The sequence below is a fragment of the Carassius carassius genome, chromosome 18 (genome assembly GCF_963082965.1).
Source record: "Carassius carassius chromosome 18, fCarCar2.1, whole genome shotgun sequence".
NCBI lineage: Eukaryota > Metazoa > Chordata > Actinopteri > Cypriniformes > Cyprinidae > Carassius > Carassius carassius.
Window position 1 is genome coordinate 4,311,577 of NC_081772.1, and position 19,155 is coordinate 4,330,731.

Here is a 19,155-nt window from a genome sequence, read left to right on the forward strand (position 1 = left end):
CTGTAAAACATTTCAAGTTAAAAATCACTTTAAAGTAATCCATTGTCTTGACTATTTGTGAGTTTATTTATCTTCAGGTTGAGTTAACTTATGTTAAGTTGAGTTAACTAATATTTTTAAGGCAGCTATTAAACTTTCGTTTCTACTTTTACTTAGCTGGTAATGTTTTACAGTGTGTGAATCATGATTTTCTATTGCTGCTATTCCTGCTATTGCCAGTCACAGGTGGTATTTGAGTTTCTGAACAGCATTTTATTGGACAAAACCAACCAGGTGATTCTGCTTTCGATAAGCAAAAACTTCAGAGGACTAAAAGAGTCAACCGATACAGATTTGTTTTAGTATCACAAGAGAGTGAACATATCTCTGTGGTACATTTGTAAAGTGGTTTATATTTGGTAGGTGGGTTTCTTTGAACCTACAGCACTCACAAGATCAGTGTCAGATAGCTGCGATTCAGACGGTATGTCTGCCACCAGCACTGCCTCAGTAAATGCCTCCACTGCCAAGCTTCAAAAGCAAGAGTCAAAGAGATATTTGTGTGAGTGTGTACAGTATGTGTGTGCGTGTTTCTCTCATGCTGTCTGTCTGGCAGATAGTAACAGGTCACAGCTCGACTGATTCACACATAGGATTGCATCGTTTTACATAGAGTTTGATGAAACCAGCTTTGTGCTTTAAGATTACAGTGTGTGATCAAGGGTTGGGGGGGGGGGGGGGGGGGGGTCTAATGAAAAACAGTCTGAATGAACTGGAGTTGAGTTGGCCACAATCACAGGAAGGAATGATAGGCCAAGGAATTTACTGAATTGCAATTCAAAGAAATTTAGGCAATGCAAACAAAAGGGAATAGAAACTCTTTTTCTACTGAGAAATTGCAAAATTTCACAGTTAATTAACAAGAAATGGGAAGTAAATATTGAATGAAACATGCATAAAGACTGAAATAGTTTTTTTTGTAAAACATACTCCAGTAATCCTTGTTCTTTCATCCTGGTCTGAAAATTTCATATAAATATATATACACACACAGATACTGTATATATATATATATATATATATATATATATATATATATATATATATATATACAGACTTTTTCAAAGCATTCAAATGAGAAGGTTTGAGCTGAAATTCAGTTTGTCTTGACAAACTTTGCTTATCTATTTATAAATGACATGTTGTAAATGTGTTTATGTTGACTGATTGACGGTTCCACTCATTATCACTAAAGAAATGCAGGACATGCCTCTCTGCTATGTGCTTTCCAGTGGTTTATTTCACGTGAGTTATGGTATGTGTACAGACATGTTTGTATATCCCCGTGAGAGTTGAATCGTGTTGCTATAGCGTCTGTGTTAGCAGTATCTAAACCCCTTGCAAAATGCTTTGAATGTAATGCATCAGTTAACATGTAGAACTTGTGCGGTTGATATAGTAAATCCGCTCTGGTCGAGGGATTCAGACTCTTTTGGGCTTTTTCTCAGAATCTGTTATTGAGTTTTGAGCTTATGATAGTGCCTCCTGGACTTGTTCATGGTTTCAAAGATCACAACTCTACAATGAGACCTTCCTCCCAGCCTGCATTTTTATGCCATTCCTCAAGCTTTCAGTGAGATTCTACATAATGTATTAAAGCTTTTCTGCCTGTCATTTATTTATATCCTTTCTGCACACATTTTCACTTTTTGGGGCGTTCATACAGCTACAAAATAAACGTGTGTCATTTGGCTGCATTCATTCATTAATAACCATATTTATAATTAAATATTACAAATGTATTTTGGTGGTGCTGTTGATCCTCCCTGATGTCTAGAGCTCAACTCTTTCATGTTTTTGTTTGTTGGACATTTTTGTGTTGTTATTCACCCTGCGTTTCTGGAATCTGAGTCACCCTGTCAAATCCGAGTGCAGCTATAAGTTTTTTCTCCCCAGCCTTTAAAATTCTTTCTGCAGCAGGAGCCAATAGGCTCGAGTTTGAAAATTTCCCCTGGATCTACAGAGTCAGAGGATTGGACAGAGCCACAGTATTTCACAGAAACTTTTTTGGGGGTTGCAGAGAAGCCCTTATAAACTTTTCAAAATCTTTCTAAAAGTTGTCTTAAAGAGATAGCACACACTGTGAAAAAAATCCACCCAAAGTTGCTGCCTTACATTTTTAAGTGTAATCAATTTGCTTGTACAAGTTATTTAAACTTAAATTACATTAAACCAAAAAAATTTAAGAATTTTATTTTATTTTATTTTATTTTATTTTATTTTATTTTATTTTATTACATTACATTACATTACATTACATTACATTACATGTGACCCTGGACCACAAAACCTTAAGTCTTAAGTCGCTGCATATTAAATTAAATTTATGCATTTAGCAGACACTTTTATCCAAAGCGACTTACAGTGCATTTAGGCTATCAATTTTTACCTATCATGTGTTCCCGCGGAATTGAACCCCCAACCTTGCGTTTGATAGCACAATGCTCTACCAATTGAGCTACAGGAACACTAAATGTAAAGATATAGATATATAAAGATATAAAAGCATATCTGTAGCTAGCAATAGCCAAAAAACATGGGTAAAAATTATAGATTTTTCTTTTATGCCAGAAATCATTAGAATACTAAGTAAAGATCATGTTCCTTGAAGATATTTTGTATATTTCCTACCATTATATATCAAAACATATTTTTTGTTTAGTAATATGCATTGCTAAGAATTCATTTGGATAACTTGGTGATTTTCTCAATATTTAGATTTTTTGCACCCTCAGATTCCAGATTTTCAAATAGTTGTATCTCAGCCAAATATTGTCCTATCAAACCATACATCAGTGGAAAGCTTATTTATTCAGCTTTCAGATGAAGTATAAATCTCAATTTCGAAATTTTACACTTAAGAGTTAAGACTGGTTTTGTGGTCCAGGACCACATATTATATTTTATAAAATCTATTTATATTTTTACATATAAAATGTATATTCTTTTTTTCAGTTTTTAATTATATCAGGTCTGTGAAACATTGTTAGATGATATTTATGAACATGACATATATACTGTATTATGAACATGAAGCTGATATTTTTAAGAACATTGGTGTCCAAACAACATTTTCTTTGTATGGACAAAAAAACAACAAAACTTATTTAAACTAGAACAAAGGAAGTCAGTCAGGTTTGAAACAATATGAGGATGATTAAATGATGACAGAATTTTCATTATTGAATGAACTCTCTTTAAACTTCAAAAATGACAAAATGATTTGTTCTTGATTCAGAGTTCGACTCAGCTGGCTCTGTGTTCTGGTTGCAGCAGTTACTGTCTCACCAGAAGAAGATTATCAGTGAATAAAACTTATTGTATAGAGAAGACTTGAAAATTCTTATGAAATAGGTATTTTTGTTCCACTGAAGAAAGAAAGTCAAACAGATTGGGCTGAGAACAACATGAGAGTGAGGGACGTGAGGTGACATACGGCCAAGTATGGTGACCCATACTCAGAATTTGTGCTCTGCTTTTAACCCATCCAAAGTGCACACACACAGCAGTGAACACACACACACACACACACACACACACACACACACACACACCATGAACACACACCCGGAGCAGTGGGCAGCCATTTATGCTGCGGCGCCCGGGGAGCAGTTGGGGGTTCAATGCCTTGCTCAAGGGCACCTAAGTCATGGTATTGAGGGTGGAGAGAACACTGTACATGCACTCCCCCCACCTACAATTCCTGCCGTCCAGAGACTCAAACTCACAACCTTTTGATTGCAAGTCCAACTCTCTAACCATTAGGCCACAAATTCCCCCTGAAGAACATGTGAGAACATCATTTTCAGAGGAACTGCATGTTTGCTTCAAAACACAACCTGGAAATGATTCATGTTCAGTGAGATTTGAAGTGATGTGAGAGTAATTGGATATTAGTTTTATGTGGACTAGAATAAAGTGACATTGCATAGCATTTTTATCTGTTTAAAAGTTACAATAATTGTTAAATTGCAGTCTTACACACTAATCTTGTTGTAGTAGCTAAAAGGTTAGAGTAATATTGTTTTTGTTTTCCAGGTTTTTACACTTCACCCACCTCGAGGCTTAAAATATAGAGATAGAGACATTTCCCAGCAGCAAAATTGCCTCATTTTCTCATGTGGGTGACAGGTATGAGTGCCGTTGCTGTAGGGGGTTAATTAAGATTTTAGCCATCCACTCTGACCTTTGAAAACTTTCAGGAGTGATCATCTCTCTACTTCCAGGCAGCCACAGCTTTTCCTGCTTTGAAGTTTCCCAATATAGCCGACTTTAGCAGAGAAGAGATTTAGAAATGGGTCTATATTGAAAATAAGGCACTTTGGTATAAAGATAATCCCATTTTTACTTACACATTGTGTACACTTACGCTATTGTTTCTCTGTGTGACACAAAGTGGTTTGACCTAAATATGTGACTATATCTCTGCAGCCTCTGTGCATTATATTTGGGTCTGTTAGAGAGGGGAAAATGGAGTCATTCTGAGCCCAATCTTCAGAAAGAAGTTAAACCCAGCTTGGGAAATCCTGACCCACTTTAAGTTTGAAATAGTCAACGAGTATGAGGAGTTCACCCAAAAATGAAAATTTGCTTAAAATTTACTCACCCTCAGGCCATCTAAGATGTTGATGAGCTTGTTCTGAGAAATTCAGCATAACATCACTTGCTCACCAATGGATCCTCTGCAGTGAATGGGTGCCGTCAGAACGAGAGTCCAAACAGCAGATGAAAAAAATCACAATAATTCACTAGTAATTCACACCACTCCAGTCAATCAGTTAATGTCTTGTGATATAAAAAGCTGTGTGGTTATGAGAAACAAATCCACCATTAAGGCGTTTTAATTTCAAACCATCACTTTCTATCCAAAATACGAGTCCATAATCCATAATAACGCTTCCTGCAGTGAAAAAGTGTTCTCCTCTCAAATCAAAATCCACCAATATATGTTTAGAACTGTTTTGTCTTGTAAACGGTATAGTTGATCTGTGCATATTTCTCTCCCAATTCAGAAGAGATGACTTTTCACTGAAAAAAAAACAATATTATTAATAGAGGACTTTGTTTCTTACTTAGCGTGTGTGATGTTTTTTCTCAGCTGTTTAGACTCTCATTCTGATGGCACCCATTCACTGCAGAGGATCTATTGCTGAGCAAGTGAGGCAATGCTAAATTTCTCACAATGTTCCTATGAAGAAACAAACTCATCTACTGTACTGTACATCTTGGATGGCCTCAGGGTGAGTAAACTGTCAGAAAATGTTCTATTTTGGATGAACTATTCTTTAAACTATTCTTTTTTGTTTTTGGTAGCTGTTTAGCTGTTGCAGTCCATGATTCTTCAAGAAATGGGCATTTTATGTGACAAACACAATCTCATGAAGTGTAGGCACACGAGGCCATGAACTACAGGAGAAACGTCACCGGCTCCCCTTTCCAGTGTTATGTCGGGGGTGGAATCTGTTTGAAATGAACCATTCTGTCTGTCTCTCATCCAGCTGTGTGCATTCCATATGATGCCCTGCATTCCACTATGGAGAATTGCTCAATCCTGAATTCACTCACCTTCCACCTCCCTGCTTACTCTGCTTTGGGAAAACAGTTGAGGAGCTCAGGAATGTAAGTGGGAAGACACTTTCTCAGATGAACAAAACAGAAGAATCATGACTGTTTTACACTGAGTTGCTCACAGTTACAAAAAAAACCTGCATGGACCAGTTGAGACCATTTCAGGTTTCTAATAAACATTATAACAAACTTTAAAAATATATTAAAGGAATAATTTACCTAAAAATTACAATTCAGTCTTCATTTCCTCAACTAACCCATGTCTTTTGAAAGCCCTGTGACTGACTGACTTGTCTAATGAATGTCCAGTTAATGTGTTTATTGGTGCCATAAAACAATAGTTTTAACTTAGTAATTTAATACAGATTTTACATTTATTCACTTAAAAGATGTTTCTATCCAAAGCAACTCATAAAAAGAAACAAAAGCAATTTGTTAAAGAGCCAACAATATTTGTAGTATACAGTGCCAAGGTTATTAAACAACTAGATTATGGAAGCAAACTCGAGAAAAATTAGATATGCAGAGAAGACAAAAAAGTTAGATTTAAAAGCACATGTTTAGGTAACTTTATTTTTTATTTTATATCTAAAAATATAACCACAATTTTTTTTTTTTATTAAGATAAAACAAATGTTCACGGAAATAAAAATATTTTGTTTTAGCTTGTTGCCGAGGCAACATTTATTAAACTAATACATTACATTATAACTAAACTAATAAAAATGACAAAACACACAATGAAATTGAAAAAAAAACACAAAGAAACTTAAAAAAATATACAAATAAAAACAGATTCAGAATTAATAAAAATAGAAAAGTATCTCAGTAATACTAAATAACAGGTTACCACAGATAGTTAACAAGATGGCTATAGAAGACATATATAGCACACAATATAGAATGCAAATTCTTTGGAATACTTTTATGATGCTTTTTTATCCTTTTTAGAGCTTGTCAGCCCTTTCCAAGCACTTTCATTTGTGTAGATGAGAACGGTGTCAAGATTCCTCAGTTTGTGCCATGCAAAAGAAAGAAAGTGAATCATATAGGTTTGAAATTGCATGAGAGTAAAATACAACATTTATCATTTTTGGTGAACTATCCATATAGCATTTCAACTGTGGGGTACATTAATATGTCACTCTGCCCACCATTCACTGTTACACACAATAAACACTTTGTGAACGTATGAGTGGGAAGCACAACAATGTCATTCATGCAACAAATTCCAAAAATCCCCTCGATTCCTCAGTGTTCTCTCCTCCAGTACATGTAATCAGTTTTGAAATCCAACACCAACTCATACAAATCATGACACTGTGTAACAACAATAACATGACTTGATACAACTGGAACAGATTATACACAGACATAACAGACAGCAGAGATTTTTCACTCACCAGTCAAACTCTCAGATCAGTGCGGTAAAACTTACATCACTTCAACAATATATCTCACCAAATGATGTATCTCCTCTGAAATAATGTGGCAAATACATGAGTTAAATCTAAATATGAATTCATTATCCTGAAATTTGCAAGGTACGACAAGATCAGGTCTTTGTGTGATTATGGATGAATATATTCATATTACGTAGGGTTAATATGTATATTTTATTTAATAGGTTTAACTATTTTTGTTGTTTTTATTATTCTTTTTAATATAATATTTTAGGATGTAATATGATCAGGATATGTCATTTGGCCATGTTTCATTACATTAACCCTTATATGAATATAATCTGCCCAGATTTGATGTAGTGGCTTGTCGCTGCAGCATGAACATCCACACATCTGGTTTTTGTTCAGAAACACGGTACAGAATCCTGGATTTCTAAAGCAGGGAACAGACCTGCTTTTAACATGTGGGGATTCAATCCAGAGTCACCATCTGGCCAGGAACTTCATTGCAGACTTCTACCCACAATACAGTATTAATATAATAACACAATTCCGAAAAAAATATTGCTTTGAAACGTAGAGTAATAAAGAATGAGCTGATAATGTTTAACTTTTACTTAAACGTTTCTTTAAACGAAAGCTGGATTCGAAATGCACAATATATAGAATACAAATCTGTAAGTAATGATACAAGTCCGAATGTGCAAAATATGGACGCTCGCGAATTCGAATACAAATCGAATTTGCGAGCATGTAAACATAGCAACCGATCTCTACTGAAAAGTTTTTTTTAGGGATTAGTATCGGACAGTGCATTACAAACACAAGTAGGCTACTAGATGTAAAGTTAAAAATTAGATTAGGCAAGAAATTACTCCAATTGGTGAAATATAGATGCTCGCGAATACAACAGATCACTGCTGGAGAAATTTTGAACACTCTCTGACATATTTGAAAGATTCTATGCCGCAAACTTTAAATATTTTACATACTTTTGAAAATCCAGCTTTTAGTTGATTCTGATAAGCTCTCGTTGTCACAGTTGTAAACACGATGGCTTTCTTCTTTCGTGAGGGAAATAGACACAGCAACCCCATTGGATTCAACTGAGACAAGTGAAGTCAATTAGAAGCATGCACTTCCTGGGGGTCGAGCGTACTGCGCAGACTCAAACTGAGCTTGATGACGTAGATGTCACGGCAGCAACCTGTCTGACAATTATAAGTCTTCTAATCGCTGTGCCAAGAGAAATCTGAATCACCCACCGAATCTTGCAGACGTTGTTGAACAATTTTGTCCCGTTGCTTTTATGGGCTCACTATGGGCTTCTCCCTTGACTTTATGCCTCCATGTCTCCCTGATAACCTTATAGACAGTAAAAGATTGCCTGCGAGCTTCTCCTCCTGTCCATACGATAATTTCTGTGCTACAGAGAGTCGCAGGTTATGACGCAATCATTAGCCTATTTTTACAAAAACTGCTTCTATGGGGCAATAACATAAGATACAAGGTAATGGAGCCTTTTATACATTTTCGTGTTTCTTTAGAAATAATTAATGGACAAATTGAGTCTTTAAATGCCTCAGATGTAAAGTTATTCGCTGTCAAAGTGACGCCAAAATGAATGGGAGTCAGTGGAATGCTAATAGCAGGTGGGGGTCTGCTAATCAATGGTGGCGCCCAGGGAAGCTTCAATAAAATATTAAACCCTGCCCCCCTGGTTTTGGCACCACCGTATCTTTGTTTCCAGGCGGACGTTAAAGAACGTGACACACAATCCTGTAGAATTCAACCAATCCGATGACGACTTCGACACTCCTGAAGTCTCTCTCTCCTGATGTCATGTGTCCCATATGCATCAGATGTTTAGCCGACGCTCCGTGGGCGTGACGTCTGAGGCTGAGACCAAAATTTTGTACAAATTACTAAATGTACACATCACTAATTTTTTTGAATTTTTTAAAAAAAATGTGTTATGTTTAAACGTCTTTAAGATAAATACGCGATATCAACTCTCATTTGAAAATAATGAAAGAAAATTTATGCATGTGTGTGTATATATATATATATATATATATATATATATATATATATATATATATATATATATATATATATATATATACGCACACACACACATATCATGGCAATGTATTTAATCAAAGTATGATGTCATATTTGCTTCATTGCACAAACCAACTGACATTTAATCCTAACATACACCCCCCCTAGAATTCACCGTACATACAGATAATTTAAGGTGCTTCAATTAAATTCCGAGGACAACAATTATCTCACATGACTTCATGGATGGTTTGCTTGCAAGACTGTGGATGTGTCAGCATCTAGCGAGCGGCCAATGAGAAGCCGCTATGCCCGTGACGTCAGGGGGGCCGGTCGTGCGCGTGGAGAGCCCCAGTCAGTCCCGCGAGTCAGTCAGTCAGTCAGTCAGCCCGCTCGCGTGTGCAGCTGACCTCGCGCGTTCAATGGACTAGATTCCCAGCCACGTAAGTAAAAGAAGATGATGATAATGCTGTCTTGTTGTTGAAACAAGGGATAGGCCCGGGGAGAACGTCGGCCGTCCCCTCTTGCCTTTGTCCAAATCAGATCCAAACGCCGGAGATTGTCGGAGTTTGGTTGCTTGCATCGACTTCCCAGGCGTAACAAAAGGCGGATCGCGACCTGGAGGAATTTTTTCCTAGCCATATTTGGTAGATGCTTGGACAGGCTTTGCGTGGAGACCCGCGTAACTGAACACGGAGCGCCCTCTCAGGATATCTAAACCCAGCCGGCACCTTTCCCTTTTAATATAATGCAAAACCCCCATTCTTTACCTGCTGCGCTGCATCGACCCTGACGTCACAACCTTTACATTGTACCGCGCCGATTCTTGCATTTTTTTTTTTTTTTTGGCTCTTGTTACCAACCGTAGAGGTCACAATTCGTGCATGCACGTCATTGCATGTGTGTTCAGATGACGCCACATTGTCATTGCAATTAACGCACACGCATAAGATCATCATTACAGTCGAGGGGAATCGCCGCTGCCTTCATGCCCAGTGTTAAATAGAGGACATCTGTCTGTCATTCTCTTCCACCCTCCTCCTGTAAGATCGTCTGAACCCTCCTGCTCTGGACGAACCTCCTCCTATACTCATGAACATACAGCGATCCAGTCCCATTAACATTTCGCGTTATGGGAGATCGAGGCACAAAACACACGACTTTGAGGAGCTATCTTGTCTAAGGACTACAGAATCCAACCAGAGTTTCAGTCCCAATTTAGGATCTCCCAGCCCTCCTGAGACCCCTGACTCCTCTCACTGCATTTCTTGCATTGGCAATTACCTTTTGTTGGAGCCTATTGAGGGAGACCACGTTTTCAGAGCCACCCACCTGCACAGTGGGGAAGAGCTCGTGTGCAAGGTAAGAAGCACACACGTATGCATGTTTTTTGTAACTGAACACTCATGCAGTTGCATCAGCTATAGACGGGGATGTATGCAAGACATGCATCTGGTTTACGGCATTCATTAGCAAGGTGTTCTTTTGTGATTCATTAACAGTGACATCAAGTGATAAGTTATAGTCACGTGCAAAAAAAGCATGAGGGAATACCCCTGAAGAGTGTGTGTGTGTGTGTGTGTGTGTGTGTGTGCATGATTGCATACAGCCATGTATTCATGCGTGCAAGACCACATGACTTTGAAACATAAGACACTGTGAATGGACTGACATGGGCAGAGAGCCATTAGTGAAACCTCTTATCTTCTGATGAGAGAATGGCCTCCTATGTCCACCACTGCCATGTTATATTTAGCCTGTCTCTCTCCTTTAGGTATCTGTTACTACGCAACATCAAAAAGTGTATGTTTTGGGGACTCGGAAATGCAGCAGAGGTGTAATACCTTTCGACTCTGTGTTGCATGGATTTCCATTCTTTTGTTTCAGAAGTAGGCATTGCCTCTAATTCCAATTCCAGTGTTTTTTTGTTTTTTTTTTGGAGGGGTGGTACTTTTGCACTCCACCTGAGATGTTGGAAAATCGATGACAGCTTCTAATTGAAAAAAAAATTCTCTCTCTCCTCCAGGTGTTTGATATCAGTCGATACCAAGAGTCCTTGGCTGCTTACTTTGTGCTGGGCACCCATGAACATATTAACCAGATAGTGGAGATCCTTCTGGGGGATACGCGAGCGTACGTGTTCTTCGAGAGCAGCCATGGCGACATGCACTCTTTCGTCCGCACTTGCAAAAAGCTGCGAGAGGAAGAGGCTGCCAGACTCTTCCATCAGATAGCATCAGCTGTGGCGCACTGCCACGACAACGGCCTGGTCCTCAGAGACCTCAAGCTGAGGAAGTTCGTCTTTAAGAACGAGGACAGGTAAAGAAGCCACTAGTAAGGTTGTTGGGATTAAACAGAACATGCACATTTGATTTTTAAAGAAAGGTTTGTTTTGCATGGACAGCACATCTTTCATATACCAGTGATCGTAAATATCAAGGTATATTACTAATGTATTTCCTATTGAAACAAACATTATTAAAGGGTCTGTAGTTTAAAGTTACTATTGTGAACCATGATTTGCTACTTGCTGTTGTCATATGCTGTTGAGTATATGTCTGGAAATCTTTCATCCTCACACAAAATTCCTATTTGAATGACTGGATTTTTCCTGTAAAAATGAGCTGAACAGCAGTAAAAGTGACCACACCATAGGTCAAAAGCTACTCCAGTTTTGTTTTCATGGGTCTTTAATGATGTCTTTGCTCCATACCATGATATTCCTCAAAGTACTGTGGTTTTGTCATCTCATATTGTCAGTGTACCATGGTGCCACCACAGTTCTTTTTTGCATCAAGTTGTAAAATGTATAGCCCATCTGATATGCTTCAGGTCCTTTAAGTTGCAATATTAAGCTAATGTGTAAGCATTTACAATAATAAGCTATATATACTGTAATTCTAATATATAATATAAGAATTTAGTATGCTGTTCAGGGTGTTGTGTTCTCCGATGATAAAATCATAGTAAAGTTCTTTGTATTTTAGCAACAATGTTTACATATTGGTACCTAAGCATCTTTTTTGGTCCCAAAGGATGTAAAACTGCTGACAAGTTTACCTGTTGTGGCTTATTCTTGTTCTGTACACAACATATACATATATATATATATATATATATATATATTATTTACTGTTTCATCCGGATATTTTTGATTGCTGAAATTTTGGTGCATCACTACTTTTGTGTTTTAGTGACTTCTCCAAGCCCTCAAAATTTTCAACCCGACCTCTCCAATCTAATTCCAATGGAAAACATGAAGTCCCGTAATCTATTTTGTTTTTCTGTTTTGGAAATCCTGTTTCACTCCGAAAAAAAAGTCATGCAGTTGAAGTAAAAATGGTTTTTGAATGGCATTGCATGTTGAGTTATTAAAAAAATAGTTTGGTAGTAAAATTAGTCTGAAATAATCCCAAGCGTGCTTAATGAATCCGGGTGGCCTTCCCGTTTAAGCTAAATGGCAGTTGCCCCACTGGCCAAATGAGTCAGCTCAGCTAGATTCCCTCTGGCTCACTCGATGGAAATGGAGAATGTTGCCCGATGCTTTAAATGTGAGCTCGATGACCTTACTGTTCCCATGCACTGTGGTCTGATGCGTCAGTCTTCCACCATTCAGTGAGTGATTGCAGACGAGCGCCAAGGGCGCACCAAGATTGGAACCAGAAAGGAAAGTGAGCCAGACAGAACTGCATTCTTTGGCGTAGTGAGTTCCTGACATGGTTGTCATGAAGGACGCTTGTACTGTAACGTTCTACTGTCGCACACTAGAGACCACAGTGCAGTTCTTCTGGAATCACTCCCTAAAGTGTGTGCATCCACGTGTCCTCCTCCATCTGTCCTGCTTTCGTGTGGGCAGGTGTTCTCTTGACCCGGTGTAACTCAGCCGCGTCGTGGAGCTGTGACTCACATATGCTGCATGTCATTAAGAGAATATTTTGAGCATGCCGTGTTCTCTTTGCACAGCGGTGCATGGAAATGGGTCACAATTACAGGTCAGAGGAGGGGCAACCTGTTAATTTCTGTCCTTCAGGTAATTTAGACGCCCTGCAACCTTTCCACGCAGCAGGAGAACGCTTGTCGTGAAAAATAATGACTATTTTGAGCTTTGAGGATTGGGTGATTTGCTGCGACTCGGTGGGTGTACGGTTTCATTCGGATGGTTTCTGATTCGGAATCTGAGTCACGAGGCAGCTTGCAGAAGACCTCAAAGATGTTTTCATTGCATATGTTGTTGTTTTTATTTTTTTGCCTTAACTTGGGCTGCACAGTGTAGTTCATCTCAGTGTTTTTCATCTTTTTTATAAATAAGCAGGGATACAAACTGTCAAAGTTCTAATAGTTTCTTGTCATATTTGCATCACAAGAAAAACTACTAAATTAGTCTGACATGCTTTTTAGAAAACAATGTATGAATAAATATAAAAAAGCACCTTAAAGTATCTGAATATGCTTTATTTTATATTAGCAACAGAACCATTGACGATATACTGTGAATAGATAGCAGATTGTTTGTCGTCATCCCTATGTTTCATGTTTTGCATTATTGTGCAAATTACAAGATTAAAGTGGAAAAACTAGATCACATGGATAGTGATGGTTTGAGGAATTCCATCTTTGGTGTGGCATTATTCCTGCTTTTTATAATTCCCAAAATGAATTCCAGATTTCCCTCTGGATTAAACTGGCAGGAATCTCCCGAGGCTATCTATATATTGCTTTTTTTATGCAAGGGATTTAACATCCAGTACAAAGAGGATATTTATGCTTCGGCAATAGAAGAGGAAAATAAATGATTTGAATGGGTTCTGGACTGTAAGATTTGGACTCTTGAATTTTTCTCAAATTGACTTCTTTAAAAAAAAAAAAAAGTTTGGTCATTATTGAATACACAACACAACTGATAGTTTGCTTATTTTCATTTATTTTACATCTTATTTTAAAACAATATTTTGTCTGTTTTATAACATTTATAGTTTACGAAACCAGACTTTTGCCTCATGTATTTTGTATGTTCATAAAATGTAAAATTTATGTGTCAAAGATCAGTAATGTCGTCTTCAAATATGTCATTTTTAATATTATTACGTCTTTCCCAGGAGCCTTGTAAAGTTGGAGAGTTTGGAGGATACTTACCTCCTAGAAGGAGGTGATGATTCGCTCTCGGACAAACACGGCTGTCCAGCGTACGTCAGCCCAGAAATCCTCAACGCAAATGGCAGCTATTCGGGTAAGGCGGCGGACGTGTGGAGCTTGGGCGTGATGCTCTACACCATCCTGGTGGGCCGCTACCCGTTTCACGACGTAGAGCCCAGCTCACTGTTCAGCAAGATCCGCCGTGGCCAGTTCAGCATCCCCGAGACGCTAACACCCAAGGCGCGATGCCTCATCCGTAGCATCCTGCGGCGAGAACCAGCCGAACGCCTCACCTCCCGAGAGATCCTGGATCATCCCTGGTTCACAGTCTCCGGCGGTTTGGTCAGCCACGGAAGAGGCGAGCGAGAGTTGGACCAAATGGTGCCAGAGGCCAACATGGAAGAAGAACTAGAACAGTTCTTCAGCTGAGAACAAACTCGTCAGACGTTATGCCAAGTCCTTTTAGATTATCAGAAAACAAGAAATACACTCATTACAAACGGTGTCTATCGTTATTTCTCATTCCGTGAAGAGACATGGTCGGTTCTGGCTTGGGAGAAAATGACTTCTCTGTGAGCTAGGACTTGTGGACGAAGCTCGTTGAGTGATGTAGCAAGACTTACTTTGGTTTTTCCTTGATTTCCGTTCGTTTTTGTCTTCGTTTTACGTGGTGCTCACGAGGCGTATGAGTCACAGTAAGCTATAAACATGCATTACAGCACAGGAGAGCGAAGCCCAAACTGCTAAACCTCTTCTCTTTCCAGATCTGATTCCTCCAAGTTGTTGACCGTGTCTCAGTGTCTGCTTTTCCTTGACTGCAAATTGTTGGTCGCGTCTCAATCTGATCCTCGGTTTATTTTAAGCTTAGCTTTTCGACAGCCCTCCATGTCATTTGTCTCTGATTCATTGCGGCTGCATTAAGAACGATTTGTGTTGCATTAAGCTGTTCCTTTTACTATTATTGCTGCTTTTTTCAATTATGGTTAGAGCGAAACTTTCTCCGTAAGTCTTCAGAAAAAAAAAAAAACGTCAAGCACTTGACTCTCCTAGGCTTGGAGATCCTTTCTGTACTAGTGTCATCTATTTAACTTTAGTTTTTTTTCTTTTGCTGGAGCAATTTTTTTCTTATTTTTATTTATAAGGTAACTCCTGTATTTAAAAATAAATATGTGCAGGGTTTTTATTTTTGTTTTTCTTAACCGCCAGTTTTCACGAATACAATGTAGGCAATACATTTGACACAGGACAGGTTTGACTTTTTTTGTTTTAAACTTTGTCCCAAGTTGGAAGGTCTACGATTTAACGTCAGTGCCAGTAATTGCACACCCCAAACGCACGCTGACCGTATTCCTTATTTTTTTGTTTTTTGCATTTGACTCCATGAATATTAGATAATATTTCTACGACTACACCGTCTCAAGTACCTCATGTTAACTCTTCTGCCTGCATAGGTTTGTGAAATGATCATGTTTTGAATGGGTACATGTAGACATATTTGTCGTATATCAATGTTACTTGAAATAGTGATTTATATCTAGTCAATGGCATGTGCCCTTTGAATGCTTTAGCCTGCCTAGCAAGAGGGGAGTTCATTATTTCATTTTTGTTTTCTTAAAGAAGAATCTTACGAAGGATTTACTAGGAGTCCAATTGTGCTTTGGAGTTTCTCAGTTTTTCTTTTTTTTCTTTTCTCCTTCCTCTGGTCATTGTGCTTTCACTTGTTTTGTAGAAGGAAATTGCCTACCTAAGTTGGTGCTGATTAGGTGCTAATTTTGAAGGATGTTTTTCTTTTTTGTTCATTAATTTTTTTCCTCATTTTTTCAAGGGGCGGGGGGAATGCATGGTGGGATATCTGCCTCAGATGCTCTGATTGTAATGTAACAGATTTTTGGTGTTTTGTCCAGATTTATTCAGTAAATAAATTGTGTACTGCACACTGAATGCTGTATCTTTTTATACAATCCTTTAAGCACGTAAACAAACAAACTAAAGCAATGAACATGTTTGTGTTTGTGTGTGTGGGTGTGGGTGTGTGTATAATATGAGAGTCATATTAGACTGTAACGTCTCATATTTAGGCCCTTTATATACCCATTAGTGTTCACAGTTTATGTCCTCTCTCTAGTTGAAATTATTTAATGCCTTTGATCTTTTGGACATCAAGTCTTATAGAGACATCACTCTCTGACTTCATAATATAAAGTATTTTTCCCTCGGCAGATTGGTTGATTTCACTGCTTGACTGCCACTAAATCTGACTAAAGCCTTCTGGGAAATAATCCATCAAATACAGATTAATGTCTTGTGCATTGGGTCCATTTTCTATGATCTGCAGCTGAAGGCTTGATCTGACCCTTCAGCCTCGGTGTCATGTGCAGTCAGGCCATAAAATACACACAGTAACGCTTGTGGACCAGACACTGATGGTCCAACCAAACCAACTCTGCCTGTCAAATAATGCAGAAGGTTTGGTTCGGAAGTTCACATTATAAGTACATTTTATATTAAACTATACTCTAAGAGCCAATGTGCAATATAAAAAATTGTTGATTTTTCATGCTCAGCCCCTCTAAATACATATGCAAATGTATTCTTGTACAAACACACCTCTACCCTTCCAGAAAAGGGTGTTTTTAACATGGCCAGTAGTCATACTGCTGAAAATAGATCAGTGCATTTGTTGTGCCAGATGTGCACTTGGCCCAAGGCATGCAACTGCTCAACTTTTAGGCATTCACTTCTGGTTGAATTCACTTGTGCGTGCATGACCTTGCAGCTACTTAAAGTGTTGTGAAGTGCATGTAGTCATTTGGAAGCACCTTTCAAGTTTGATGCAAGTTATAAGATAAGTTGAAGGTGCATTACAGTGAAAAGTAATAGTATACAGTATACTTTAAGTACTTTTCCCCCTGTAGATTTATTTATTTGTAAGTTTAATGCAAGTTAAAGGATTATTAGCTTTTTTTTTTACTGCCCCTGGGGCTCATTACTCAGACCCCATTTAATAAAGCAATCTGCAGTTACTCTAATTAGCGTTTACATCTGATAAGTGCAGGCAATATTTGTGCATGAAAATCCATATCAAAACACCATAGTGTGTTCATAAATAATATTTCTGGAGATAATCTTCTCTAATCACTGCTGAGACCAAATTGAATATCACACTGTGTAAGACACTATTAGGTTGACAGTTACTGCCCATTGTGCTCCTTTTAATTTGGCCCTGCACCATAGTGTGGAAATAATGCCTTTCAGTGGGGCCATAATCACCTGCAAGATTGTTCATTTTACGCCCCCTGGTGGACAAATAGGAATTGTGTCCCATTTTCTACAAATTAATCCCTTACATCCCATCCAATAACCATTGTACAAGCATGAATGTTCTCCACAGGTAATATTTCTTTTTCTTTTTTGTATTTATTTAGTGCAAATCTGACTGTTGCAGCAGTGTAATCCATTCACAGTCTAGTCCTCTTTAATGTGTGTTGTATCTGTATTATACTGTTTTGTTTCTGTTGTCATTCAGGTTGTGTAGTTAATCTCTCAATGCAGATATCTGGAAGAACAGGCATGGAGTGATTAGACTGTAATAAAAATGATTAAAGAATGCCATTCATCCTTTGGGAATGGTGCTCATTTTATTTGAAAAGATTACTGCTGAATAAAGAAAATGTATGGTTCTTCCTCAGACTGTCACTCCCTTAAATTTGATCATTTGAAACATCACATCATTATTTTTAAAGGTGGAAATGTCACAGTGAAGGACATATTCAGATCCTGCATTTTCTCAGGAAACTCTTAACACAGTTATATTTATTTATTTCTCATTGAAAGCAAAACTTATTTTATAGATTTTTTTAGAAGCTGAATGGAGACACAAATATTTAGATTGTAAAAACAAACTAAAATTAAATTAGATAAAGAAAAACATTTAGAAACTATTTTTATTCATGAAAACAGATTATTTAATAGTAAATAATGTAAACACACAAATATTAAAAGTTCAATAATAAGAGCATGTTGCCTAATACAGAAAAAGACAAGGGGTTTGTAAAGGATATATATATATATATATATATATATATATATACACACACATATACATATACACATACACATACATACATACAGGGCCGTAGCTGGGGTTTGCAGGGCCCCGGTGCAGGTTGTACCAGTGGGCCCTGTTTGAAATTGTTTAATTTATATGTTCATTCTATTTATTTATTTGTGCTAATTGCACAATGTTTAGGTTTGTAGGTGTCAAGGTACAGAAAACAAATAATTAAATAATTAAATTAGCACTGCATAGTCTTCACTGTAAAAATTAAATTAACAGTCAAACCAGAATGTATCCAGACACCTTCAACTTTTATTACATTATCACATTTTATTTGCTCTAGTTTATAAAATGGTAATAAAATATGACAAGAACTCAGAGTTGAACTGTCAGAACAAGTTCATCTTGATAATGTCAGATAACTTTGATAGAAAGATATATAATGGATTACAATCAACCAAAACTTCAGACAACTGTTAGTATATGACAATATTTACACAACTATCAATACTTTGTTGAAAAATTACCAAGCAATGCTTAATTTTGAGCAGTCTGTGGTGTGAAAAGGTTGCATTAGCAATTCAGGGAAAAAAACCCATAAGCAAAACATGGTGAGGTCAAAGTGTCTGAATAATTTTGGTCCCATTTTTATTTCTATCAATTTCACTAGTAGTCCAATGTATGAAGATTTTTGGGGTATAATATGTCACAGCTCGCTTTAAATTAATTATAGTGTCCTGCACCTACTATTAAAACTTTAAAAAAAAAGTCTTTCTTTCATTTTCTTGGATTAACATTACAACAGCCAGTAGCTAAATTAGGCGCGGTCACTTTAAGAGACGATGAAGCATCCAATATAATACACATCCGATATTTTTCTCAACTGTTTAC

The 19,155-nt window shown here is 37.5% G+C and overlaps 1 protein-coding gene across 1 annotated transcript; it reads left to right on the forward strand.

Moving 5' to 3' along the window:
• The first annotated feature begins 9,940 nt into the window (after positions 1–9,940).
• LOC132092161 (tribbles homolog 2-like) lies at positions 9,941–16,141 on the forward strand. Its single transcript, XM_059498262.1, has 3 exons — positions 9,941–10,436; positions 11,101–11,393; positions 14,171–16,141. The coding sequence occupies exons 1-3, from the start codon at positions 10,167–10,169 to the stop codon at positions 14,634–14,636; spliced, it is 1,029 nt and encodes a 342-aa protein (XP_059354245.1). The 5' UTR covers positions 9,941–10,166; the 3' UTR covers positions 14,637–16,141.
• Positions 16,142–19,155: the final 3,014 nt, after the last annotated feature.